General features: G+C 43.6%; 2 protein-coding genes across 3 annotated transcripts in view; one reads left to right on the forward strand and one right to left on the reverse strand.

The window, feature by feature from the left end:
* Nucleotides 1-1,416: 1,416 nt before the first annotated feature.
* Nucleotides 1,417-26,159, reverse strand: LOC118146228 (uncharacterized). Its single transcript, XM_078346380.1, has 5 exons — nucleotides 26,002-26,159; nucleotides 25,466-25,901; nucleotides 24,316-24,415; nucleotides 2,400-2,484; nucleotides 1,417-1,632 (listed from the first exon to the last, which is right to left on the reverse strand). The coding sequence occupies exons 1-5, from the start codon at nucleotides 26,157-26,159 to the stop codon at nucleotides 1,566-1,568; spliced, it is 846 nt and encodes a 281-aa protein (XP_078202506.1). The 3' UTR covers nucleotides 1,417-1,565.
* The window catches only part of UPB1 (beta-ureidopropionase 1), a 36,483-nt gene continuing 35,204 nt past the window's right edge, over nucleotides 26,148-27,426 (forward strand). For both annotated transcript variants that reach the window (XM_035267335.2, XM_078336201.1), the window contains exon 1: nucleotides 26,148-26,261. In XM_035267335.2, coding sequence (XP_035123226.1) covers nucleotides 26,158-26,261 — 104 coding nt within the window. In that variant the 5' untranslated portion in view covers nucleotides 26,148-26,157. The remainder of the gene's footprint in view (nucleotides 26,262-27,426) is intronic.

Consider the following 27,426-nt stretch of genomic DNA (forward strand, 5'->3'; position numbering starts at 1 on the left):
CCTACCAATGACCACTTCAGTGAGCTTGAAACTGGATTCTTCTCTACCATCTGATGAGCCTTTAAGCTGACAGCTTGACTGAAACCTCATGAGAGACTGAGCCAGAGGCACCTGGCTAAGCTACCTCTGGATACTTGACCCACAGAAATGTTGGATATTAAATGCTTACTGTTTTAAGTCACTAAGTTTTAAGGACATGCAAGAATAGACAACTAGACTAAGCGTGACAGTTCATACCTATAATCCCAGCATGTTGGGAACCTGAGGCAGGAGGATCCCTTGAGCCCAGGAATTCAAGACCAGCTTGGGCAACATAGTGAGACCCTGTCTCTCTGGGGGGAAAAAAAAAAGAATATGCAAGTAACACACAAACTGGAGCAATCTGTTATACAGGAATAGATAACTAATATACAAGAGCAGTTCAAGTTGCTCCCCTGAATTTTCCTTGACCTAGCTTAGCCCAGAGTGACCTCTCCTCATATGAACTTGATGTAGAGCTGTTCTTCTCATTTGTCATTTTGCACATGGGCAACATTAGTTACCTTTTATCCACTGTGTCTCTTGTCCTTTCCAAGTAACCTGAGGTCAGTAGCTGCTTAAATTTCTTGTGTGTCTCTTGTTTGGAGCAAGTGTTTGGCCAAGTAGAGAAAGAAGAAGGCTTTGAGAGTTTAGAACTGTGTCTGAAGGGTCTTTTCATTCATGTTTGGTGACTGACTGATAAATGACTTGCTGCTGGGAAACTGCAGTGTATGTTAGAAGAGGGACCACAGCTTAGGAAGAGCTGATTTTTGATCCTCATCAAAATGAGGCTTCAGTGGCCAATACTAATAGCCAATCTTCCTTTTAAGTTCTTTATGTCGACTTCCTTCTTATTGTGTGAGGGGTTTAGCCTTGTGTTGGTAGTTGTGACAGGCAGCAGAGAGGGGGTGGCTCTGGGACACTGGGGTCACTTCAGAGGAAGGGAAGTTGATTGTTTTCTCAGGGCCCCTTCTCTCGCGTTTATTCTTTTCAGGACCTCTGTAGCAAGACTGTGCTAAAGCCCATTTCCTACACGTAGCACCATTTATTTAAAACACACACTACATATACGCAACAGACCATTGCAAAGGAAAAAGGGGGAAAAAGGCTGCTGAAGACCAGAGTCACTAAAAGTTCAGGCTAAGAATAGACAAGGAACTCTGAGAGCTGCTCGGCTATGTGACCTCCTGCAGGGGCTTGGCAAGAAGCCCAATTCAGCTTTGTTTTTTTTTTTTTTTTTTGTGCTTTTACAAAGAAAGAGCACTAGCTTGGGAGTCAGGATACCTAAGTACTAGGCTTTGCTTTGCCAGTGCCTCTTTCCGTGGGCCCTGGGTAAGTCTTTCCCCTCTCTGGGCCTCAGTTTCCCATTTGTAAAATGAAAGGGTAAGACTAGGTGCCAAGATTTTCCAACTCCGATGCTGAGAGGATACAGAGGAAAATAGAATGCTGGCTGAGGAACCAGGAGACTTGCCTTCTTGTCCCAGCTCTGCCACTGACCTGATCTCTTTGGGCCTCTGCTTCCTCATCTATAAAATAAGGTGCTATCTTCATTCATCCAGTTGACAAGTATTTCTTGAGCACCTACTATGTGCCAGGCTTGGTGCTGGAGATATGCTGGTGAGTGAAGACAGACACAGTCTATGTTCTTATGGAATTTCTAGTCTATTGGGGGAGGGAGGGAGGAGGAGAAGATGAACTGCAATCAAACAATCACATAAATGAAGATGCAATTAATGCCAAGGTAAGGAAAACAGGAAAGAGTCACACTTTGTTCTCAGAAACGGAGGGATAGCCACAATGTCCACTGATTCCAATGTTCTGTGATCCAGCACACAGCTCTGCAGGGAGGCGCAGCTAAACCCTTGAAATATTTCATATCTAAAATCACAGTTTTTTTTTTCAGAACAGCACAGCTCAATTAACCTAAAAAACCAAAAACCATCTATTGGGGACCTTCTAGCAGAAATCAATCACCCACCTCCAGCTTCCCTGGAGCTTTACACTAGTGGGCAGAATGGACTCATACATTGACACAGCTATAAAATGCCTCACACCTTCTCTGATTGCTAATTACATGTTTCAAATAATAATGTATATATGAGTTAGGACTTAAGTGGGAATTGGATGTGGTAGGGCAATCAGATACATTTTCTTACAAGTAGAAATTGAGATAGGTCCTAAGGGTTTGCTGTGTAGTTTCAGATAAACAGAAACAATGATATCAGGGTGCAGTGGCCCCATTCCCTCCTACTAGACAGTACAGGTACATGGAACATACAAGAGATACCTGAAGTAAGAGACTCCTAAATCCCTTTTGAGGGCAGGAGAGATTCAAACCTTACTTGTTTTGTCAAAAGCAAAAGACCTCTTCTGTGACCTACTCTGTCCTTTGGATTAGGAGGCCTGCTACTGATAGGATTCTTGACTTGGGGTAGCCATCTTGCCTCAATGAATCTGTTATCTCACCTGTAAAATGAAGGAATTAGATGATATCCAAGTCCCTTATAACACCCAGAAAGACGGCTAAAACTTCATTCTTTGTAAGAATTTTTATTACTTTATAATAAAACTGGTGGTTGCTGCTATGAAATATGAGCTGTGCAATCTTAGGCAAGTTACTAAGTTTTCTAAACCTGTTATACTTTCTTTTTAAAATTCATTTTAATTTTAAAATTTTTTTATTTTATTTTATATTTGTGAAACAGGGACCTGCTCTACTGCCCAGGCTGGAGTGTGGTTGCACAATCATGGCTTACTGCAGTCTCAATCTCCTGGGCTTAAGCAGTCCCCTCACCTCAGCCTCCCGAGTAGCTGGGACTGTAGACATGTGCCACCACGCCTGGATAATTTAAAAAAATTTTTTTGTAGTGATGAGGTCTCTCTATATTGCCTAAACTGGTCTTGAACTCCTGGGCTCAAGTTATCCTCCTACGTCGGCTTCCCAAAGTGTTGGGATTTTAAGTGTGTGCCACCTTGCCTGGCCTAAAATTAGTTTTTAAAATAAAAAAGGTAATACATACGTATTATTTTTAAAAAATAAAATATTATAAAAGACTACACTACGGTAGTTAAAGTTTCTGTTTGGGGGATGAAAATATTTGGGAAATAGTGGCAATGGTTGCACAACATTGTGAATGTAATTAATGCCAATGAATTATATACTTAAAAAGGGACAGGCCAGCTGTGGTGGCTCATGCCTGTAATTCCATCACTTTGGGAGGCCAAGATGGCAGAATTGCTTGAGTCACTTGAGATTATGGAATTTGAGACTAGCCTGGTCATAGTGAGGCCCTATCTCAACAACAACAACAAATTATTTTAATTATCAAGGTATGATAGCGCATACCTGTAGTCCCAACTACTTGGGAGGCTGAGGTGAGAAGACCTCCTGAGTCTAGGAGTTCAAGGTTACAGCGAGCTATGATCATGCCTCTGCACTCCAGTCTAGGTAATAGAGACCCTGTCTCTTAAAAAAAAAAAAAAGTGGGGAGAAGCCAATTTTACATTATATATATTTTAACCTTTTTTTTTTTTTTTTGGTGAGACGGAGACTCACTCTGTTGCCCAAGCTGGAGCGCAGTAGCATGATCTTGGCTCACTGCAACCTCCACCTCCTGGGTTCAAGCAGTTCTCCTGCCCCAGCCTCCTGAGTAGCTGGGACTACAGGTGCCTGCCACCATGCCTGACTAATTTTTGTATTTTTACTAGAGAGGGGGTTTCACCATATTTCCAGGCTGGTCTCAAACTCCCGACCTTGTGATGTGCCTGCCTTGGCCTCCCAAAGCGCTGGGATTACAGGTGTGGGCTACTGCCCCCGCCAACCATAATGTTTAAAAGTTTATACCAAACGTAATTCACTCATATAAAGTGAACTATATACTTTAAATGAGTCTTATATTGTTTGTGAATTTTATCTCAGTCAGAGGATGTTCTCCATCCCAAACTAAAACTTCTGTACCCTCTTCAGAGGCAATCATTTGTTTCTTAGCTATCTTTCTAGAAAGAGTCTAGACATAAACAAGTACATCTTAAAATCTATCATACTTTTTCTTTTCATACAAATGAAAAATAGTGATACATCATCTTACACTCTGCTTTTTTTTACTTAGTATCTCTTAAGTTGTTATGTATCAGCATATGCAGTTTTACTGCATTCTTTTCCACTTCTACATAGAAGCCCACTGGAGGGACCTATCACACTTATTCAATAAGTTCTCTTATTGATGAATATTTTACTTCTTTTTTTTTTGAGACAGGGTCTCACTGTGTCACCCAGGTTGGACTGCAGTGGCATGATCATGGCTCACTGCAACCTCCAGCTTCCAGGCCTCAAGCAATCCTTTCACCTCAGCCCCTCAAGTAGCTTGAACCACAGATAGGTGCCACTATGTCTGGTTATCTATTTATCTGATAGAGATAGAGTCTCACTATGTTGCCCAGGCAGTCTCAACCTTCTGAGCTCAAGTGATCCTCCTGCCTTGGCCTCCCAAAGTGCTGGGATTACAGACATAAGTCACTGTGCCTGGTATTCACGGTTTAGGAAGACGCATGAATATATCGTCTATAGGATATACATAGTTCTGGTGTTGCAGGGTCCAAAGGTTAGTGCATGTTAAATATTACTATTGCCAAACTGACTTCCTCAGAGTCTATACCAATTTACACTCCTACCAAGAATTCATTCACTTGTTTTTTTCATTCAACCAATATTGAGTACCTATCATGAGCCAGGCATAATTCTAGGTCTTAGGGACACAGCAAATGAACAATAACAACAGGAATACAAAGATAAAAATCCATTCCCTAATGGAGCTTATAGTCTCATAGAGGGAGAGAGCAAACCAAAACGTAAAATATATAACATATTAGGTGGTAATAAATGCTATGGCTAAAATAAGGCAGAGAAAGTGGTGCTGGCCACAGGTAGGGGCTGGTAATTTAAATAGGTTGGTTAGCATATAAAATTCTAAGCCTTAGCTTCCTTACCTGTAAAGCAGGACAATTATAGTACCTATGCTAGCCTAGGGCTGTGGCTTATGCCTGGCCAGTCACATTTTGAGAGGCCGAGGCAAATAGATCACTTGAGGCCAGGAGTTCAAGACTAGCCTGGCCAACATGGGGAAATCACATCTCTACTAAAATTATGAAAATTAGCCAGGCATGGTGGTACATGCCTGTAATTCTAGTTACTAGGAGGCTAAGGCAGGAGAATTGCTTGAACCTGGGAGGCAGAGGTTGCAGTGAGCCGAGATGGTGCTACTGCACTCCAGCCTGGGTGACAGAGCGAGATTCCATATTAAAAAAAAAAAAAAAAAAAAGTACATATTCCATAGGATTGTTGAAAGAATTCAATGAGATTATGTCTGATATACAGCAAACATTTCCTAAATTAAAGTTATTATAAACAACTTTACGGCTAAGGAAATGTGGCGCAGGGACAAATACTTTGCCTGTGGTCCTAGGGAAAATTAGTGGTTGGGTAAGAATCAGAACTGGGCCTCCTGACCCTCCATGCAGTGCACTTCTAAATATACCAAGGGACCAAAAGCACTAAGACGCCATCCTTCTGGGGCTGCTAACAGGCAATGTGGTTTTAGCTTCAAGAGTGCTCTCAGAATGTGATTTTCAACATGCAAAAGAGGGGAGGGAAGATGTGGGAGTACACAAGGTTCTTCTAGGAGAAGCAGGCCAACTTCGCTCAGGCCTAAGGCTGAGCCTGCTGGGGTTTGCTCACAAGACATTCAGATCCAGGACAGTGTTCTCAGCCAAAGGCAACAAGGGTTCTGGCTGCTGCTGGCCCATCTGCTCTGATGAGACTCTTCCAAACCCTGGACTCCCATTGGTTTCATTCCAAGGAATCTCTTGGAGGAAAGATAAGCAGCAGTTAAGTCACAGCTGTAGAAATAGTAAGATCTGGAGGAGCATTTATATCTGTTTGGGGGAGTCAGATTTTCAACCAGTCCAAGTATGTGCTGGTGGTGGCTCTCAACTCTCTCTGTGCCTTTTCCTCACCCCATGGCACCTCCTCTCCCTGTCCACAGCCAGACACTTCTGTTTCCCCGGGCCTTCTGCCTACTCAGAGCCATTTCCTTGCATGGGTTCAATCCTTCCTTTAGCCCTATCCTTTCTTCAGTGAGAGTTTCATTCCCTCCATTCCTAACCCCTACTTTGGAAATACTTATTTTTTAAAAGGTGATGCTTACTGGCTTAACAGAGTCACCATGGAATAGAATTCAGGGAAGTCAGTGTTCTGGTCTTGACCTCTGTTAATGAGTGCCTATATGACCTTGGGCAAGCCAATTACCTTTTCTGAGCCTCAGTTTCTTCATCTAAAAAATGTGTATTGGCTGGGCACAGTGGCTCACGCCTGTAATCCCAGCACTTTGGGAGGCTGAGGTGGGTAGATCACTGGAGGTCAGGAGTCTGAGACCAGCCTGGCCAACATGGTGAAACCCGTCTCTACTAAAAATACAAAAATTGGCTAGGCATGGTGGCTCGCGCCTGTGGTTCCAGCTACTTGGGAGGCTGAGGCACGAGAAGAGCTTGAACCTGGGAGGCGGAGGTTGCAGTGAGCCAAGATCATACCACTGCACTCCAGCTTGGGCACCACAGTGAGACGCAGTCTCAAAAAAAAGAAAAGAAAAACGAAAAAAAAGTATGTCATGGTTGGGCATGGTGGCTCATGGCTGTAATCCCAGCTGTTTGGGAAGCCAAGATGGAAGAATTACTTGAGGCCAGGAGTTCAAGACCACCATAGTCAACATAGCAAGGCTCTGTCTCTACAAAAAAGAAAAAGCATTAACTAGGCACGGTGGTTGTGCCTCTGTAGTCCCACCTACTTGAGAGACTGAGGCAAGAAAACTGCTTGAGCCCAAGAGTTTAAGATTTCAGTGAGCTATGATTGTGCCCACTGTACTCTAACGTGGGCAACAAAGGGAGACCATGTTCCCCCCAAAAAATTTTTTAAGATGTATATCATGGCATTTCAAGTACCAAAGTGTAGATTTTTCTGCAAAGGGCAGATCCCAATGATCCACCTGAAGACAAAAAGGTACACAGAGAAGTAGGGGGGCCAAAAGGAGAAACGTTCAGAGGGAAGGTGCCAAAGCCATTAAAATGCTATTAAAAGGTGTGTAATACAAACCAATACTTGTTGAATGTCATCCACTATCTAGTCCTAGGGCAGCCATAAGGAAATTCACACCTGGGCAAGAGATTTAGGTTTAAAATAGATTATTGTATTGAATAGACCTCAATGCAGGGAAAATTCCAGACCAGCTTTGGACCACGGCATCTCTACTCTTAAAACGGGAAACTTGGCCGGGCGTGGTGGCTCACGCCTATAATCCCAGCACTTTGGGAGGCCGAGGCGGGTGGATCATGAGGACAAGAGATCAAGACCATCCTGGTCAACAAGGTGAAACCCTGTCTCTACTAAAAATACAAAAAATTAGCTGGGCATGGTGGTGTGGCGCCTGTAGTCACAGCTACTTGGGAAGCTGAGGCAGGATAATTGCTTGAACCCAGATGGCGGAGGTTGCAGTGAGCCGAGATCCTGCCATTGTACTCCAGTCTGGATAACAACAGCGAAACTCCGTCTCAAAAAAAAAAAAAAAAAGGAAACTTAAGAAAGAAAAGGCACTTTGTCCCAGATCACTAGCCCCTTAGTTACTTGAACATCACGGTGTAGAGCTAGCTGTGAGACTTCTCTGCAAGGCTAGAAAGAGGAAGATTGAGGATTCAATCAGGTTGATAAAAAGGGTTCTTGAACTCAAATTTGAGAATATGACCTAAGAAGATTTCAAAAGATGTTAGAATTATAACCAAATTATGTAGATGTTTCTACTTCTGTTTAAACTGTGGACAATTACATTAACAGATAGAGCTTCTGCTGGGACAATCTAAGAAAACTTTAAAAAAAAATCTTAGTGACTATCACCAATGCATAATGTATACTCTTTTTTTTTTTTTTGAGACAGAGTCTTGCTCTGTCGCCCAGGTTAGATTGCAGTGGCATGTTCTCAGGTCACTACAACCTCTGCGGCCTGGGTTTAAGAGATTCGATTCTCCTGCCTCTGCCTCCAGAGAGCTGGGATTACAGGCGTGTGCCACCACACCAGGCTAATTTTTGCATTTTTAGTAGAGACAGAGTTTTAGCACCTTGGCCAGGCTGGTCTTGAACTCCTAATCTCATGATCCACCCGTCTCGGCCTCCTAAGTATAGAGATGTCTCAGCCTCCTAAGTATAGAGATATCTCAGCCTCCTAAGATAGTATACAGGCTGGGTACAGTGGCTAATCCCCTCCTGTGATTACAGGCAGGAGCCACTGCACCCAGCCTGTATACTATCTTTCAAGGTGGCATCCATAATCTTAATTTCACCCACAGAGGAAGGTAGAGAGCAGCAAGGGGAACTGAGACATGAGATTCTGAACTCTGAAATAATCTATGATAGTCACTACATCATTGTTCCTGCCTGGAAAAACAATCCAGACCCTAAAGTTTTCTTTTTTGATGTCCTACAGTGGGGTTGACAATAAACTCTCATAGGCTTGAGGCTTGTAGCATCATCAGCTCAGCAGAAACAGTTGCAGACATTTTGGGACAAAAATATGGTCAGACCCCCAGAGTTAGCAATGCATCCTAGCAGAGAAACACTGAAGGAGAGATGGCACTGTTTTCACAGAGTCTTCAGTGACTTTCCACTGAGCTGTGGGAAAATCTGACAGTTGACTGTAGCTGAGTCATAACCCAGAGGTCCTGACCACTCAGATATTTGAAGATTCCTTTCATTCCTTTCCCAAAAGGGGAACCTGGCAAACTCCAATCGGTTAATTCCATTTACCTCCTGTTCGTTGCAACTACATATAGGTATAGAGTAGTGTGCTCTCAGCAGTAGCAAAAGATTATCAGAATAACAGCATGTACACTTTGTAATGATAATAGCTTGTATTTATCTTCTACTTACTGTGTGTCAGGCACTTTTTATAGATTTTTTTATCATTGAATCTCTACAACTACCCAGCAGGATATTTACCATTATTATCCCTAGTCTACAGATGAAGAAACTGGGGCTCAGAGAAGCTAATAACTTGCCCACAGTCGCACAGCTTGGGTGTGACGTACTGAGGTTCAACCTAAGCATTCTAATGCCAGAGTCTGTGCTCTAACCACTACGTTATACTGTGGCCAAACACCAGCATGGATATTCCAAGCTCAAAGGCATTTCCGATATCACACATCAATCAATTTTGCAGCTGGGAGAACAGACCTAGTGAGATGATAGGAATTGCCTAGTGACAGAGTCAGGGCTCCAGGCAGGTCTCCTCACCCCCGAGTTCTACATTCTCCCTACTGCATCAGCACACTTCAGGTTCATAGCCAAGCACGTGGTGCATACTTCTAGTCCCAGCTATGATTATGCCACTGCACTCCCACCTGGGTGACAGAGTGAAACCCCATCTCTAAAAAAATAAAATAAAATAGAAAATAAATGTCTCAGGTGCTCTGCATCATCTTGAGAATCTGGAGCTTTTCTATATCTTATCCCTTATTCTTTAGGGAATGGGACTTAATTTTATATAAACATAAAATATTTTCATATAGTTTTTCTACCAATATACTGATTTCCCAATCCTTCCCCATCAACTTTTTACATAGACTTTTTTTTTTTTGAAATGGCATCTTACTCTGTCACCCAGGCTGAAGTACACGGTGCAATCTTGGCTCAATGCAACTTCCACCTCCAGGGCTCAGGTGATCCTCCCACTATAGCTTCCCGAGTAGCTGAGACTATAGGTGCACTCCACCATGCCCAGCTAATTTTGTACTTTTTTTGTAGAGATGGAGTTTCACCATGTGGTCCAGGGTAGTCTTGAACTCCTAGGCTCAAGTAATCCACCTGCCTTGGCATCCCAAAGTGCTGGGATTACAGGCGTGAGCCACTGTCCCCAGCCTACGTAGACTTTTAAAGGGCATTTTAAGTTCATAGCAAAAGTGAGGGAAACATATAGAGCTTATCTCACAAACTCCCTGCCTCCAGACACAGCCTCCCTTGCTACCGACATCCAGCACCAGAGTGATGCATTTGTTAAAACTAGTGAACCAACACTGACATGTCATTTATCACCCAAAGTCCACAAGTTTGCATTAGGGTTCACTCTTGGTGGTGTATATTCTATGGGTTTTAGCAAATGTGTAATGACATGTATCTATCATTATGGTATCATATGGCATAGTTACACTGCCCTAAAAATCCCATCTGCTCTCTTTATTCATCCCTTCCTCCCAAAGCCCCTGACACCCAGTGATCATTTTACTATCTCCATCATTTTACTATAGTTTTGCCTCTTCCAGAATTACATCTAGTTGGGATTATATAGTATACAGCCTTTTCAAATTATTTCATTTAGTAATAAGCATTTAAGTTTCTTTCCTGTCTTTTCATGGACTGATAGCTTGTTTCTTTTTAGCACTGAATAATATTCATAGAGTATGGATATACCACAGTTTATTTACTCATTTATCTACAGAAGAACATATTGGTTGCTTCCAAGTTTTGGCAACTGTGAATAATGCTGAAATAAACACTCCTGTGCAGGTTTCTGTAGATCTAAGTCTTTAACTCCTTTGTGTAAATACAAAAGGACAATTATTAGATCATATGGCAAAAGCATGTTTAATTTTATACAAAACTGCCAAACTTTCTCCCAAGGTAGCTGTAGTGTTTTGACTCCCACCAGCACTGAATGGGAGTTCCTATTGCTCCACATCCTTATCACCATTTGGTGTTGTCAATGTTTTAGATTTTAGCCTTTCTAATAGGTGTATAGTAGTATCTTATTGTTTTAATTTGCAATTCCCTAATGACGCATGACTTTAAGCATTTTTTCATATGCTTATTTACCATCTGTATATCTTCTTTGGTGAGGTGTCTGTTCAATATTTTGCCTATTTTTTTTTTTTTAAGACATGGAATCTCACTATGTTGCCCATGCTGGTCTCAAACTCCCAGCCTCAAGAGATCCTCCCACCTTGGCCTCCCCAAGTGTTGGGATTATAGGTGTTAGCACAAGCCTGGTCACCTTTTTTTTTTTTTTGAGACGGAGTTTCGCTCTTGTTACCCAGGCTGGAGTGCAATGGCATGATCTCAGCTCACCGCAACCTCCGCCTCCTGGGTTCAGGCAATTCTCCTGCCTCAGCCTCCCGAGTAGCTGGGATTACAGGCGTGCGCCACCATGCCCAGCTAATTTTTTGTATTTTAAGTAGAGATGGGGTTTCACGATGTTGACCAGCAGGATGGTCTCGATCTCTTGACCTCGTGATCCATCCGCCTCAGCCTCCCAAAGTGCTGGGATTACAGGCGTGAGCCACCGCGCCCGGCCTCCTTTTTTTTTTTTTGGAGACGGAGTCCACTCTGTCACAAAGGCTGGAGTGCACTGGCACAATCTCAGCTCACTGCAACCCCTGCCTTCCAGGTTCAAGTGATTCTCTTGCTTCAGCCTCCTGAGTAGCTGGGATTAGAGGTAAGTGCCACCACACCCACCTGGTATTTTTGCATTTTTAGTACAGATGGGGTTTCCTATGTTGGTCATCTGGTCTCAAACTCCTGGATTCAAGCGATCCACCTGGCTCGGCCTCCCAAAGTGCTGGGTTTACAGGCATGAGCCACTGTACCCAGCCTTCAGCTATTTCTTTCTTTTTTTTTTTTTGATGGAGTCTTGCTCTGTTGCCAGGCTGGAGTGCAGTGGCATGATCTCAGCTCACTGCAACCTCTGATTTTCTGGTTCAAGCAATTCTCCTGCCTTAGCCTCCTAAGTAGCTGGGATTACAGACATGCACCACAATGCCCAGCTATTTTTATATTTTTAGTAGTGACAGGATTTCCGCACGTTGGCCAGGATGGTCTCAATCTCCTGAGCTCGTGATCCACCTGCCTCAGCCTCCCGAAGTGCTGAAATTACAGGTGTGAGCCACCACGCCTGACCGCCTTCAGCTATGATTTCTAGTATCTCCACATAATATCTTCCTCTATACCTCCCTCTTAGGAAACGACCAGCTAAAGCTCTAGTATGCCCCCTCAGCTCCCATCTCTAGGGAGGCTTTCCATCTCTGGGCCTTCCTGTGTGTAGGTTATTCCTTATATCCTGCCTCCTATCATGGGGACAGTGTCCCTATTCCTCCCACGAAGTCTGTCTATGGTAACCTCAGCCACATTAACATTCCCATGCTCTTCTGTCTCCAGACCAACAAATTATCCCCTTTCTTTTGTGATGGATTAGAGATGGGTAAGAGCCTGGATGGGTAAGAGCCTGGAAACGGCCACACGAAATGGAAAGAGTTTGGTCTTAGTAGTCAAACAATTATTGATTCCTCTAGGCAAGTTAGTTAATAGTGCTGAGCCTCGTGCCCAGTGGATAGGACACCCTTGCTTATACGGTGATGACGAAGATTAAACATGAAACATGTAAAGAAGTTAGTCCATATCCTAGAATACAGAAGATACTGCTTTCTCTCTCTTTTCCAGCCTTTTTCCCACTTCTCACGAAAAAAAAATGTTCAAGAAAGCTTCATTTTAGAAAGTCCGGGCCAGGAACAGCGGCTCATGTCTACAACCCTACCACTTTGGGAGGCCAGGGAAGGAGGATTACTTAAGCTCAGGAATTTGAGGCTGGCCTGGGCAACTTATTGAGACCTCATCTTTACAAAAAATTTAAAAATTAGCCAGGTGTGGTGGCATGCACCTGTGGCCCCAGCTACTCAGATGGTTTGGGCAAGAGGATCACTCGAGCCCAGGAGGTCAAGGCTGCAGTGCAGATTGTACCACTGCACTCCAGCCTGGGTGATACTGCAAGATCCTGTCTTAAAAAAAAAAAAAAGGCCCTAATTTCATCTTCAAACAATGAACTCTCTCCTGCCTGTCATTCCAAGTTTATCAAAAGTTTTTCCTCACTTTCTTGTCCCATATTCAATTCATTCTGATCACTATTTATTGAGCCAGGGACCACCTTTTCAATACCCTCCCAAATGCTGAATACATAATTTCAAATTGGTCTCACTGCAACATTAATACTGCTGGACACTGGCACAGGGGCCTGCTGATTCCTGCATCCCCTCTAACTTCTCTGAGCATTTCTGTCTCAGGTACTTTATACTTCTCATTTTTCCACAACCTGATCTCTTCTATTACCGTGGCTTCAACAACCACTGTTTGCTAAAATGTCCAGTTTTCTCTCTCTAGTCCAAATTCCAATCCTTAGGATCCAGACCTGAATTTCTAGCTATTCACAGGGATCTCTTTCTGGAGATCCCAGGGGCATCTTAATCTCCAAACTGGCTTTCTTCCCTCATGGCTCTTATTTCCTAAATGGCTTATATTATTAAACCAATGCTCAAGCAAGAGGCCAGAATGATCCTGAACATCCTTGTCTTCTACACTTTATATTCTACAGTGGAGTCATCACAATCCCTTTGATTTTCATTTCCACAGAGGCTCTTGAATTCATCCTCACTCCATTTCTAGGGTTTCAGTTCAGGCCTTTATCACGTCTCACCTCAGATACTGCTGCAGAATGGGAGCCCTTATTGCCAATCACTCACCCTGCTCATACTCTGCTTAGATCCCAGATTTATGTAATTAATACATCTGAGAATATTAATCACCTGCTATAAAGCCTTCCATAGCACTGACTAAATGAAATACTAAATATTAGTATCTCTAAGCTCCCATTAGAATGGAGGTACCTCAACATTATTAAAGACCTTGTCTTATTATTATATCCCATGGCATATTATTGTACATTAAATATTCATTAAGAAATGTTTATTAAGTGAATGCATAAAAGCCAAGAACTATGCCATGTATAGTAGGGCATATGAAAGAAATATAGGATGGTCCTTGTCCTCTAGGAGCTTACACGCTTATTAGAGAGACAAGATAAAAGCAAGAAACTGGGCCAGGCGCAGGGACTCACACCTGTAATCCCAGCACTTTGGGAGGCTGAGGCAGGTGGATTACCTGAGATCAGGAGTTCAAGACTAGCCCGGCCAACATAGTGAAACCCCATCTCTACTAAAAATACAAAAAATTAGCCGGGCGTGGTGGCGCGTGCCTGTAATCCCAGCTACTCAGGAGGCTGAGGCAGGAGAATTGCCCGAACCCAGGAGGCAGAGGCTGCGGTGAGCCAAGATCACACCATTGCACTCCAGCCTGGGTAACAAGAGCGAAACTCCGTCTCAAAAAAAAAAAAAAAAGCAAAAATTAGCCGGGCATGGTAGTATACACCTGTAATCCCAGCTACTTGGGAGACTGAGACAGGAGAATCACTTGAACCCGGGAAGCAGAGGTTACAGTGAGCCAAGATCATGCCACTGTACTCCAACCTGAGTGACAGAGTGAGACTCCGTCTCAAAAATAAACGAAAAAAAAAAAAAGGACCAAGAAACTGTATTTGCACTGTTTTCATTTAAACTCAGTTTTGATTTTTATTTTTTTTTCAAGGCAGTGTCTCACTCTGTTGGCCCAGCCTGGAACGCACTGGCACAATCTCAGCTCACTGCAACCTACCTCCTGTGCTCTGTGCCAAAATTTCTTCATCTGTAAAATGTGGATAATAGTATCTTTATCAAAGGATTGCTGCATTAAAACAGTATGTATATATGTGTATCAAAACGTAGGTTTGTATTATAGCTTTTGTATATGTTCACTTTTTTTTTTTTTTTTGGGATGAAGCTTGCTCTGTTGCCCAAGCTGGAGGGCAATGGCATGATCTCAGCTCACTGCAACCTCCGTCTCCTGGATTCAAGCAATTCTCCTACCTCAGCCTCCTGAGTAGCTGGGATTATAGGCGCCCACCACCACACCTGGCTAATTTTTTGTATTTTTAGTAAAGATGGGTTTTCACCATGTTGGCCAGGCTGGTCCTGAATTCCTGACCTCAAATGATCCTCCCACCTCAGCCTCTCAAGTAGCTGGGACTACAAGTGTGCACCACCACACCTGACCAATTTTTTGTGTGTAATTTTGATTAACATCCTGATTAAGTCTTCTCTCCCCTGTAGTGTGTTCACCAACAGTTCAAAAAATTAGCCAGGTGTGGTGGCGGGTGCCTATAATCCCAGCTACTCAGGAGGCTGAGGTAGGAGAATTGCTTGAATCCAGGAGACGGAGGTTGCAGTGAGCTGAGATCATGCCACCGCCCTCCAGCTTGGGCAACAGAGCAAGCTTCATCTCAAAAAAAAAAAAAGTGAACATATACAAAAGCTATAATACAAAGCTACTTTTTGATACACATATATACATACTGTTTTAATGCAGCAATCCTTTGAGAAAGATACTATTATCTGCATTTTACAGATGAAGAAATTTTGGCACAGAGCCATTAAATACCTTGTTTGAAGTGACTTGGCTACATGTAAGACCCTGTACTAAGCACTACTGACACAGATTAATAAAATAGTTCATGTTTTCAAATATCTCAAAATCTAACCAAAAAGTCAGAAACATAAATGATTATCTCATAAACAATTACCTACACATCAATGTTGGGTATTGTAATAAATATATACATAAGATGGGAGTGTTATTTTAGGAAAATTAATCTGAAGCTATTACTCTGAAAAGGCTCTACTAGAAGACAAACACACTGAAATAGGAGAAATCAGCTTCCTAGCTAATACTGCTTCCTTGCAAATACAATGATGCAGGCAAGATCCAGGTAGGAAGGTGATGATGGTGGATGCAGTAAGACTGGAGAAGGGGCAGGATGGAAGACATTTCACCAACAGGAATGACAGTAACAGGTTTAATGTAAGAACAAAGAATCAGCCTTAAGTTTTTAAGTCTGGGAAACTCAAAGAAGGATCAGCAAAGACAAAGATACATTCATTTTAAGCTGTGGTATACCAAGCTAAAGGCTAACTGCTCTGCTCTGGGAGAATATAATATACTTTAATATAGATTCAGAAATGAGACTTTAAAAATTGTTAGCAACCAGACTTGAGTTGTAGCTAAAGAAAGAATTTAAAAATATTTCAATTAGGCTCTGTGTCAGTGGAATGGCCTCTACATGTTTTCTATGGTTTTATTTTCTCCTCATTCTCCATTAGTCTCTATCATCAATTCTGTCTGCATCACCTTTCCCACGGAAATAAAGTGCGATTATAAAGTAACAAAGCTGAAGTTTAAGCATACAAGAATTTATCTATCCAAAACTGATTCCAAAAATGCAGTTTCTGCTTTGACACTTTTCTGGAACTTCTCTGTTCGAGCTGCTTTCAGAGTCCATCTACAGTCTCAACAAGAAAACCAATTATTTCACAGTCACACTTTATTTGTAAACATCTCTAACCCAATCATCCACTAACTTAGTGTAGAGTTAATTTCTAGTTTTTCAAAAGTAAAATCTACCCTCAAAAAAAAAACAAACAGATTTCTTGAGTAACCAACACTAAGGTTATTCCAGAGGTTGTGCTCCTTCAGCAACTTCACAAGAGGCTTTCCTGCAGGGGAGATGTGGAGAATGAATGTGTCTAAGCCCCTACTGAGAGCTGGGCATTGGATTGCTAATTATTTCCCAGACCTGCTTTTCATGTAATCCTTGAAGCAACGATTCAAGCAAGTACTGTCATCTCATGATACAGAATAAAAGAAAGTTCAAAAAAGTCACTTATGTAACTAACACATAGCAGAGCTAGAACTTAAAAAAAATATGATTTTGCTACTGTACCATGATGCTTCTCAAAAATAAGAACACTTCCCAATGAATGGAAAAATGATCAGTTAAACAGTATAATTACTATATAATCCTATATTATAGGCCTATAACTTTAATACTCTTCTACCATGATTTGCTTCCCTGCCACTTTCTGTATTGATTAACTCAGGAAAATACTGAGAGAAATATGAACAACCAGCCATGAAAATATGTCATAGATTTCAAGGTAAGTCTATTTGACAGAAACAGAATGTACAAAACAGAAATATCGAAGGCCGGGCACGGTGGCTCAAGCCTGTAATCCCAGCACTTTGGGAGGCCGAGGTGGGTGGATCACGAGGTCAAGAGATAGAGACCATCCTGGTCAACATGGTGAAACCCTGTCTCTACTAAAAATACAAAAATTAGCTGGGCATGGTGGTGCACGCCTGTAGTCCCAGCTACTTGGGAGGCTGAGGCAGGATAATTGCTTGAACCCAGGAGGCGGAGGTTGCAGTTAGCCGAGATCATGCCATTGCACTCCAGCCTGGGTAACAAGAGTGAAACTCTGTCTCAAAAAAAAAAAAGAAACAGAAATGTCTTTGGAGCATCAAGCTTGACTCTCTCTGATAATACTAGAATAATGTGGTTTAAGTATATTAAAATCCAGGTCAACAAGCAAATAGTATTTCCTTCCCCTCATACATGTTCAAATGGAGGCTATTGTGAATTTACCACCAGGGCTTTATTCATGCACTTTTAGCTGAACATAGACAATAGGTTTTTACTTATTCCTCCTTTGAATTCTACACATTTACCACTGGAACGCTATCCACGTTTATATATAGCAGACTCATACTATCTTAAACTGAATTGGAAGCCTGCAGGCTTGAATTATTTAAAAGAAAAACATTTCCACTTGTCCTGCCAAGTACGTTGATCAATGCTCACTTAAGTGATATAATCATCTCCTCTCATTTTGTAAGTGCTATTCTCTCTCTTCAGGTGACTAAGCAGTCTGCAATCTTCCTTCCTTTAATTGAATAATTTTCAGGCTTGTGTCTTATCCTTCCGGTTTTCACAAATGCATGCAATCATTTTCTCCTGTGACTACAGTAAAGGGTTTTATGGCTACACTCCTGTCATTAGCACACACGTCTCTAGAACTCTCTAGATCTGCTACACATACATTGTCTCATTGTGGCCCTTTATCTATTCTTGTGTTCCAGATAGATTAGCTACTCTCCCAGTGGCTTTTTCTGCTTGCGGTCTTTTCCTTCTTTTTGCTTGATCCTCCTGTGCCCTACACACATCCCTCTGGCTCAGATACTTGTGCTCCCACCTCTGGACCTGCGTGGTACTTTTGGTAATGTTATCACCTAATATTGTAAACATAGACATTGTTTATCCCACCTCTGGACCTTCATGATACTTTTGGTAATGTTATCCTCTAATATTGTAAACATAGCTACTGTTTATTAAGCACTAGCCATGTGCTGTGTTTGAAGCCTTATGTAAGTAACACAAACTATCCAGCTCTTCCCTCTACCCCTACAATGCACTTCCTAGCTCCTATAAAGGCTGTCACTTACAGGCCCGGCACAGTACCTGGCACATAACAGGTGCTCAAGAAATGGAAAGCATTATTATCATAATTATGAGAACAAGTACCATATGACTTATTCATGTTTGACCCCAATGTCTGGTACATCTGGTTCATTTAATATTTGTTTATAAAACTAGGCAATGGGCTGGGTGCAGTGGCTCACACCTGTAATCCCAGCACTTTGAGAGGCCTAGGCAGGCGAATCACTTGAGGTCAGGAGTTCAAGTCCAGCCTGGCCAACACGGTGAAACAGGTCTCTACTAAAAACATAAGAAGTTACCAGATGTGGTGGCACACACCTGTAATTCCAGTTACTCAGGAGGCTGAGGCAGGAGAATTGCTGGAACCTGGGAGGCGGAGGTTGCAGTGAGCTGAGATTGTGCCATTGCACTCTAGTTTGGGCAAAAAGAGTGAGACTCGGTCTCAAAACCAAACCAAACCAAACCAAAATAAAAAACCCTAAGCAATGAAGAGAACAAATGTTCAATGGTTGTAAGGCACCTGTAAGACAAACTGTGCATCTTGCCATGAACTATTAAAATTAACTCTTCCAGAGTCTGGACAGGAAAAGTACATAGTGGGGCTCGGCTTCCCAGATACATGGCCAGCAAGATGAGTAGTACCGGCTTAGGAAGCTCTTTTTGGCTAGTGTCTGCAGAGGCTGAGCACGGAAAAGGGCTTTCAGTGTGTTGCTCCAACACAGGCCAATATCAGTTTGGCTCCCTAGGTGCAGAATGTGTGGTCAGACCAAGTCACTTGGATCAGAGAGAAACATGAGACTGTAAGAGAGGATTCTGATGATGAAGGGATGCCTGATTCTTAGAACTGAAGCCTGTAACTGTTAAACTCACAGAGGCCCAAAGGTGGGGCTCTGGGACCCTCGGATTTAACAATGGCGGTCTAGGAAGTAGTCTATGTTAGTCTGGCAAGAGGTAGCATGACATACCAGGCACACTGGTGCACTCCTGTAGTCCCAGCTACTCGGGAGGCCTAGGCGGGAGTATTCTCAGAGTTGAGTCCCAGAGTTTGAGTCCAGCTGGGTAACATAGCGAGAACCCATTTCAAAACAAACAAATACACAAACCAAAAAACAACCTACAAAAGAGTTAGCAGGACCCAAAATTCAGATTCCAGATTCAAGTCTTTGGCAATGCTAACTTTAAAAGAGGGCTATGCACTGAGATATCAGAAAGAGACTTGAGTTTAAGGAAACAAGAGATTCAAGAATCAATTACTTGATACAAGCACAAAAAGGTTTTTTTCTTCCCTTTTTTTTGAGACAGGTTTTTACTCTGTCACCCAGGCTGGAATGCAGTGGCACAAACACGGCTCACAGCAGCCTCTACCTCCTGGGCTCAAGTGATCCTCCCACCTCAAACTCCCAGGGGAGCTGGAACTACAGGCCCAACAGATTTTTGTTTTTTGTTTTTTTTTGAGGACAGGGTCTCATTATGTTGCCCAAGCTGGTCTCAAAGTCCTGGGCTCAAGAGACCCTCCCACTTTGGCTTCCCAAAGTGCTGGGATTACAGGCATGAATCACCATGCCCAGCCATAAAAAGGTTTAATGCCCCAAACTAGTTATTAGATTTGGGACATTAATTCAGGCAGGGCTAGCAGCAAGCAAGGTTGAGATCTGAAGTAGGACTCAGATTCTGGGACTAAGGGCTGAACTAGTCTAGTGCTTAAGGTAGGGCTGAATTTGCCAGTGGTGAGTTTGTTGCTGGGGCACAGAATCTGGTAAGTTATTACAATACTGTAAGCCCTCCACTGTGGATCATTAGTATACCTTGGAGCTTCTCAGAGTAAACAATCTACTTTGCTTCAGTATAAAGGATTTTAAGATGCCAACTATTTGCAGACGGTGAAGTACAGAACATAAGTCTGTTTGGCCTAGCTTAACAAATACGTAATTCTCTCTATAAACTTGTTTTGCCCCTGTGCTGTGGATCTACTTGACCTCTTAACCCCCATCCATTTTTGTCCCCTTACTATTCCCCGGATACAACCACTTGCAATTTGAAATTACTCTTTGTAACCATGAGAGTTGTTTCATCCCCAGATTCTGGGACTAGAACTCTTCTTACCATTAGGTTCCAGATACTCTTGCAATAAAGTGGTTTTTTTTCCTTTAAACCCAATCCAACCAAACACGCTTTTAAAAAAGTTAATTATAATAAAATCTTCCCATCATCTGGTTCTTCAGATGCTCACACTTACTGACTTTTACTTCATCAATACCAAGCTATCTTGTATTGTTCCATGGCTTATTTACAGTTCTTTGGATTTGACATCCCTAAGGTTTTCTTGGTTCATGTTACAGCAATATACAGAAATCACAGACTCTCTAATTCAGCTACCCATCTGATGACTGACTGTCTTCTACAACACTCCCACCAAGTGGTCATCTGGACCGTACCTGAACCCTCTGAATGAAAACTCATCACTTGCAGAGACTGCCTATTTTTTTTTTTTCTGACATCACCTACTGAAAATAACTGTATTGGGCTGAAATATGCCCCCCTTAGTTTCTATCCATTGACTCCAGCTCCTCTCCTCAGGGACATGTGGAACAAATAAAAACCTCTTATATGTGGCCCCTTCAGAAATCTGAATGAAGTAACAATATCCTTTCTGAGTTTGTTTACCTGGTTTTGCTAAATAAAGGTTCCCAGTGCCTTTAACATTTTGTTATTGCTGCTGTTAGATATCTCTTTTCTGCATATTCAAGAATATGTTGTGTATCTAACCCAGAGCTAGATTAATTTCAGGTGTGCTCTGCTCAGCACAGAACAGAGTGAGACAGTCATCTGCCTTGTGTTCTGGACACTATACTTCTCATAATGCAACCTAAGATTATATCAACTTTTTTTTGGCAGTCACAACACACTGTTCACTCATATTGAGCTACTAATACCCTTAAGACACTGTTGACTCACACTGAGCTTCAATCCCCTAAACCAGTCACACATACAACCACTAGGCCCACTGCATGCTTCTGCAATTGTCATAGGGGGAGATGGAGGTAAAGAGAAACATTTACTTACCACATTGATACTTCCTGAAACTTAAGGCCCAAAAATTCAACCTGGGATTTTGTATTCCTGTCATACATAAGCCTGTGCTTGGTTTGCTATCCTAAATGATTAGACAAAACTAGTGATGAGTCATGGACTAGAGTTCAGCTTAGGCTAGTCAGCTTTGCTTTGTTTCCTGGACTCAGACTGCAGCCTTCTCAAAATTACCCATCTTTCAAAAATGTATGCTATTTATCTCGAGAAGAACTGGTAGAAAGACTATAAATGATTCCATGCAAAGCCATTATCACCACTGAAAAAATAACGCAAAGATGAGTATCCAGTACCTTAAGGATGGTATATTTATAATGTGCCGTGGAAGAATTATATCTAAACACCTTCTCCTTGATTAAAAATAGCATCTTACAGAGATAATGCTGTATAGATTTTCAAAGATAATTCAACTCAGCATATTCCACTCCTGCAAGAAAGTGGGGAAGGTATCACTATCCTCATTTCTAGTCCAGTTCAGTCTTTACTGTACCAACGTATTCCAACACAAATGAGACCCAGGCCATGTGATCAAGGCACTAATATCTAAGGTGTTCACCCCTAAGGGTCATGCAACATCTGCTCTGCTTGCCCTTGCCATCCTGATTTTATTTATTTATTTATTGTTTTTTCTTTTTCTTTTTTTTTTTTTTTTTTTGGCCATCCAGATTTTAAAAAGGATCTCATACTCCAATAATCATAAAATCATAGAATCTATGAGAATTAGTCTTTTTTTTTTTTTTTGAGATGGAGTTTCGCTCTTGTTACCCAGGCTGGAGTGCAATGGCGCAATCTCAGCTCACTGCAACCTCCGCCTCCTGGGTTCAAGCAATTCTTCTGCCTCAGCCTCCTGAGTAGCTGGGACTATAGGCGTGAGCCACCGTGCCTGGCCGCCTCAGATCCCTTAAAAATAATTAAAATATTATCTATCAACATAATTCCCATTCTTCTATCCCATTCCCCTATCTCCCTCTCCAGAGGTATCCATCATGTGGAGGTTATGTGTATTCTGTCCTTCCTGCCCATGTTTGTATACACTTAGCAAATCATGGGTTACACATCCTTAAACCACACCACGTTGCCAGAGAAAGAGTTGTTCTTCAAAACAAGGAAGAATCCCTCACTCTAGTATGGTTGCATGCAGTTATCACCTTTTGGGCTGGCAGGATATTTCAGAAAGAAACTAGGGCAGTCTTAAGTCTTTTTAAATGATTGCCACAGAGCCGGGCATGGTGGCTCACCCCTGTAATCCCTGCACCTTGAGAGGCCAAGACAGATGAATCACTTAAGGCCAAGGGTTCAAGACCAGCCTGGCCAACATGATGAAACCCTGTATCTACTAAAAATACAAAAATTAGCTGGGCATGATGGCTCATGCCTATGATACCAGCTACTCTGGAGGCTGAGGCACAAGAATCGCTTGAATCAGGGAGGTGGAGGTTGCAGGGAGCCAAGACTGCTCCACTGTATTCCAGCCTGGGTGACAGAGGGAGACTCTATTTCAAAAAAATAAAATAAAAAAGCAAAAAACAAAATGATTACCACAGAAAGAGCTAGTGAAGTGTCCCGGTATCATTCAGAGTAAAAAATAAATTGGGCAAGTATAAACTTTTTTTTAAAACAACTTTGTAAATCTTAAGTTTTATTTATGAAACACTGGTTTATAACGAGCAAGTATGAATGACCTGTCACTGAACATCAGGGAACTATGAAATCAGCAATTTAACTAGTAATAATAGTTCCTACTACTGCTTCGAGGTACAGCTCAGTGTTGTCACCTTAATGAATTTGTCCATGATCCCAGAGCTGATTCCCTCAACAATCATTTATTGAGTGCTGAAGTCCTTTGGATACAAAAGTAGATTCGGTCCATTTTCTGAGGAGAGCTCAGAAATAATTACACAATAGTGTTTAATAAATGTAATAAGAGAACTATCTTTGAAGGACTGGTGGAGCCTAGCTTTTTCTGGGGCAATTGGAGAAGTTTTTACAGAAGAGGTGATGTTTCAACTGTAAGGTGGAGGATGAGAAAGAGGTCACAAAGTGAAGGATGAAAGGTGATCCCAGGTAAAGATACAGTGAATGAGAGGGTACAAAAGACGGTAAGATACTAGTTTAGAAAGACAACTAAGGATAGACATTGGAGGTGGGGAGAGAAGTTAGAACAAGCAACAATTCAAGCAAAAGATGACAGGAGGCAGACGTGAAGAGGGAGGAGTAAGGATATGAACAATATCCAGGAGATAAATTTAGCAGAACTTGATGCCTGATTGTATGGGGGAAAAAAAGATGGAGGAGTTGCAGATGACTCTCAAAAACTTGGCAAATCGGTGGATGGTGAGGCCATTACTGAAATAGCAAATACAGTGCAGAAGATAAGAGGCTGGGCACAGTGGCTCATGCCTGTAATCTCAGCACTTTGGGAGGCCAAGGAGGGCAGATCACCTGAGGTCAGGAGTTCGAGACCAGCCTGACCAACATGGTGAAACCCTGTGTCTACTAAAAATACAAAAAATTAGCCAGGTGTGGTAGCACATGCCTGTTATCCCAGCTACGGGAGGCCGAGGCAGGAGAATCAGCAGAATCGCTTGAACCTGGGAGGTGGAGGTTGCAGTGAGCTGAGATTGGGCCACTGCACTCCAGCCTGGGCAACAAAAGCAAAACTCTGTCTCAAAAAAAAAAAAAAAAAAGAAGAAGAAGAAGAAGGTAAGAGCCCTCCTTGAGAAAGGAGGTGACAGTTCATTCAGTTTGAAGCATTTTGAGTTGGCTTTGAAGCCTCTTCCATGAGACCTCCAACGATTTCTCTACGCCAGAAATCACCTTTCTTTGCACTCCATAGTATATTGTTTCTTTTTCATCTCGAATTACTTAAATCTGCTGTATTTACAAGTCTGCCTCTACTTTAAATCAGAGAAAAGGTACTAGGTCTTACTTGTCTTCATATGGCTCTCCTGGCAGTGCCTTACACATAGAAAGTACTCGAAGTTTGCATTCTTGAAAAGGCAGCTCCATCGGATACTAGAAACTGTCAGCTAAAATTTATCAAAACAAGAAACAAAGCTAGTGAATTAGTAGCCTAAACAAAATACCTGCAGTATAATATTTGGCCCTATAGCACCTATTTTTAATGTTAGTAGCTGATTCTGGATATAAATTAGCTTCCTTTGCACTTATCTTACTTGCCTTTTTTCTTTTTTCCTTTGAGACTGGATCTCACTCAGTTGCTCAGGGTGAAGCTCAGTGGTAAGATCATAGCTAGGGAGCCTCAAACTCCTGAGCTTGTGATCCTCTCACCTGAGCTTCCCAAGAAGCACCTGCATACCACCATGATTGGCTAATCTTTAAAAAATTATTTGTAGATAGAGTCTTGCTGTGTCACCCAGGCTGGTCTGGAGCTCCTGGCCTCAAACAACTCTCTTTCCTTGGCCACCTAAAGTGCTAGAATTACAGGCGTGAGCCATTGTGCTGGCCTTTTGTGACTTTTAAACAACCCTGCAGCGTAATCTTTGGATTCCTATTTTACAGATAGCAACAGAAGCCTCCAATGACTTTCCCGGGGTCACAAGGTTTGCAAGTGGCTAAACAGGATTTCTACAGACCGATTCTTTCAGCCTGCTGCCGGCCTCAGGTAAGCGGGACTTAAACTGCCTTAATTCTCAGTAGGTCCCCCAAAGAGGATGCTTCTTTGCTCCTGAAAGAACGGCACCCTTTGGATTAGCGGGAACAGCAAACGGGTCTCTCACTCCTACCATCTCAGTGACTGTCTAAAGCGCACCATACCCCAGGAGAGTGCCCATATTTGCACACACGCCGCAGAGGTCAGAGCTGAAAGGGGGCATGGGGCGTGTCCTCGCCCGGGGACCCCGCATTTTACAGCATTAGCTCCATGGAGGCGCACCGGACGGCAGGCGAACAGCTGACCTTCGGCCACAAAGCGGCTCCAAAACCGGGGGTGGGAACGCGCGGCCCAGGTGGCTGCCTGGACTCTGACCCTTGCCCCTCCGAGGCTAACCCTCCCCAGACATAAGGGTCCACACTACAGCGGTGCCGCCGCCGCGTGCCCAGGACACTGAAACTCGTACCTTCGTCCGCAGTCCTGTGCTGGGGGCTGGCCCGGCCGGCTGCTCTAAGCCGCAGACTGGAGGTCGTGGTCGGGAACGGCCCCGCCCCCGCGAAGGTCCGCAGCAGGACGCCGACTTGCCACAGACCCGTGCCGCGGCCTCCAGGAGGCCGCGCCAGGCCTCTCTCACAGCCTCTCCAGGGTCCCGCCCCGACACCAGGGGCAGGTGACGGGTGGGACCTGGAGGCACCCTCGCGAGGGCCCACGAAGGATGCGGGACGGAGCAGCCTCCACCCGGACTCGCAAACGAGGCACTAGGGCTCCGCGCACTCCCACCTGTGGAGGCGCGTGTCTCATCGCGTGCCAGAGGAGGGGCGAAGGTCAAGGGGCAAAGGGCAAGGGGCAGATTCCTCCTCCCCCTCCTCACGCTAGGTCCTGGAGCGCTGATTGGTCGTGTCCTGGGGAGGCCAGGAGAGCACGTGTTCTAGCACGTGCTGAAGGAGCGCTAAGGTCCAGGGGCGGGCCCACTCGCGAAGCCCTGGAGGGCAGATTGGCTACTCCAGGAAGGGGCGTGTCCCCACGTGAGCTGTCCGGGAGCGGAAGTAGGAGATAGAGGCCAGGGCGTCTGCACGGTCCTGGCCTGGCCACCTCCTCCCACTGGGTGCAAAGGGCAGGCAGTTCGTGCACGGACACCGGCCCTGGCTGAGTGTGGCCATGGCGGGCGCCGAGTGGACGTCGCTGGAGGAATCCTTGGAGAAGCACCTGCCGCTCCTAGACTTACAGGAGGTGAAGCGCGTTCTCTATGGCAAGGAGCTAAGGTCCGCAGCCCAGAGGCTAACTTGTGGGTCTCGGGAAGCAGGCAGGGAGGGGTTCAGGGTCTGAAGGGCTCTGAGGAGGTGGTGAGAAGTCCTAAGTTGGCAGGCAGAGACCATAGTACATCTTGATGTGACAGCTCCAGGGTCCTTGGGGGTTGCAGAATCCTGGGGTGACCTTTGTAAATCTTTTCTCCCCCAAGTTGCCCAGAACTGGAAGGAAAAGGACGGGATTTTACTCTCCAGGGCTTTCTCTGTGGCCATCCCAACCCTCCTCCCTGAAGCCGGACTTACTTTGTGGGTGTCTGGCCGGATCACTGCCTCCAGCTAGAGCCCTCAAGCAGGTGTACTGATTGTCCAGCCCCAGACCATCTTTCCTGCAGTGACCTGACCTCTCTGGCTGACCCTTGGAAATAGAGGCTGTCTGCATTTAGTTGGCAAGGGAACCTTTCCCACTGTTAAGCCATGGGCGTTAGTTACCACGTGCAAATGTTTTTTCACTCCCTGCAAGTTGTGTGCCTCACCAGGACCTTCTGAGGGCTTGTGTACTGCTGGACACTGTGTCCACAAAGCTGAAAAAAGACACTTGCCCTTCTCTCTAGTTTCTCTTCAGTGCATTTCTTACCAGCAGCAACCAGAGGATCTCTTTGATATGTAAATCATATGCTGTTGCTCCTTTGAGCTTAAAATCCTGTACAGAATTGCCTAGGCTCTTAGAATGAAATCCAAACTCTGACGGCAAGCAGCCCCTAACTCTCATTCAACTTCCTCATTTGTGGGCTCCCTGTCTCCCCCAGTCCAGCCAGTCTGCCGGGCACCATGACCCTGCGGCAGGAACCAGAACAGTTCACCTGTAACTGAAGGTGTTGATTGGATCAGTGGTTCCCAGCCACAGCTGCTGTGGAGTTACTACAGGGAGGCTAGACTTCAGATCCAAGGGTGTTTTCACAGCTAGTGGATGATGAAGTTAGAACAGCTGCTTCTGGGGTGAAGTAGTAGGGAACTTTATCCGGAAGGGCTCTTCGTGTTCTAAGGGCTGGGTGAACTTTAAGGCCCCTCCCAGTGAATGCACTCATGCTCCTATTTCCACTCCACCTGTAAAGACTAGTTCTTGAGAAGTGTCTTAGAGCTGAGACTCCTAGATGTCTTAAATAAAGCGAGGGGTGTCTCA

The sequence above is a fragment of the Callithrix jacchus genome, chromosome 1 (genome assembly GCF_049354715.1).
Source record: "Callithrix jacchus isolate 240 chromosome 1, calJac240_pri, whole genome shotgun sequence".
NCBI lineage: Eukaryota > Metazoa > Chordata > Mammalia > Primates > Cebidae > Callithrix > Callithrix jacchus.

Excerpts from the sequence above, each read along its gene's own strand:
- LOC118146228 (XM_078346380.1), bottom strand. The coding sequence starts at position 26,159 with ATGGCCACACTCAGCCAGGGCCGGTGTCCGTGCACGAACTGCCTGCCC. Across the intron at positions 24,416-25,465 it reads GCACAGGACTGCGGACGAAG|CTGACAGTTTCTAGTATCCG; the intron begins GTACGAGTTTCA and ends GATAAATTTTAG. Across the intron at positions 1,633-2,399 it reads CTCCTAATCCAAAGGACAGA|CATATCTCCAGCACCAAGCC; the intron begins GTAGGTCACAGA and ends TTCACTCACCAG.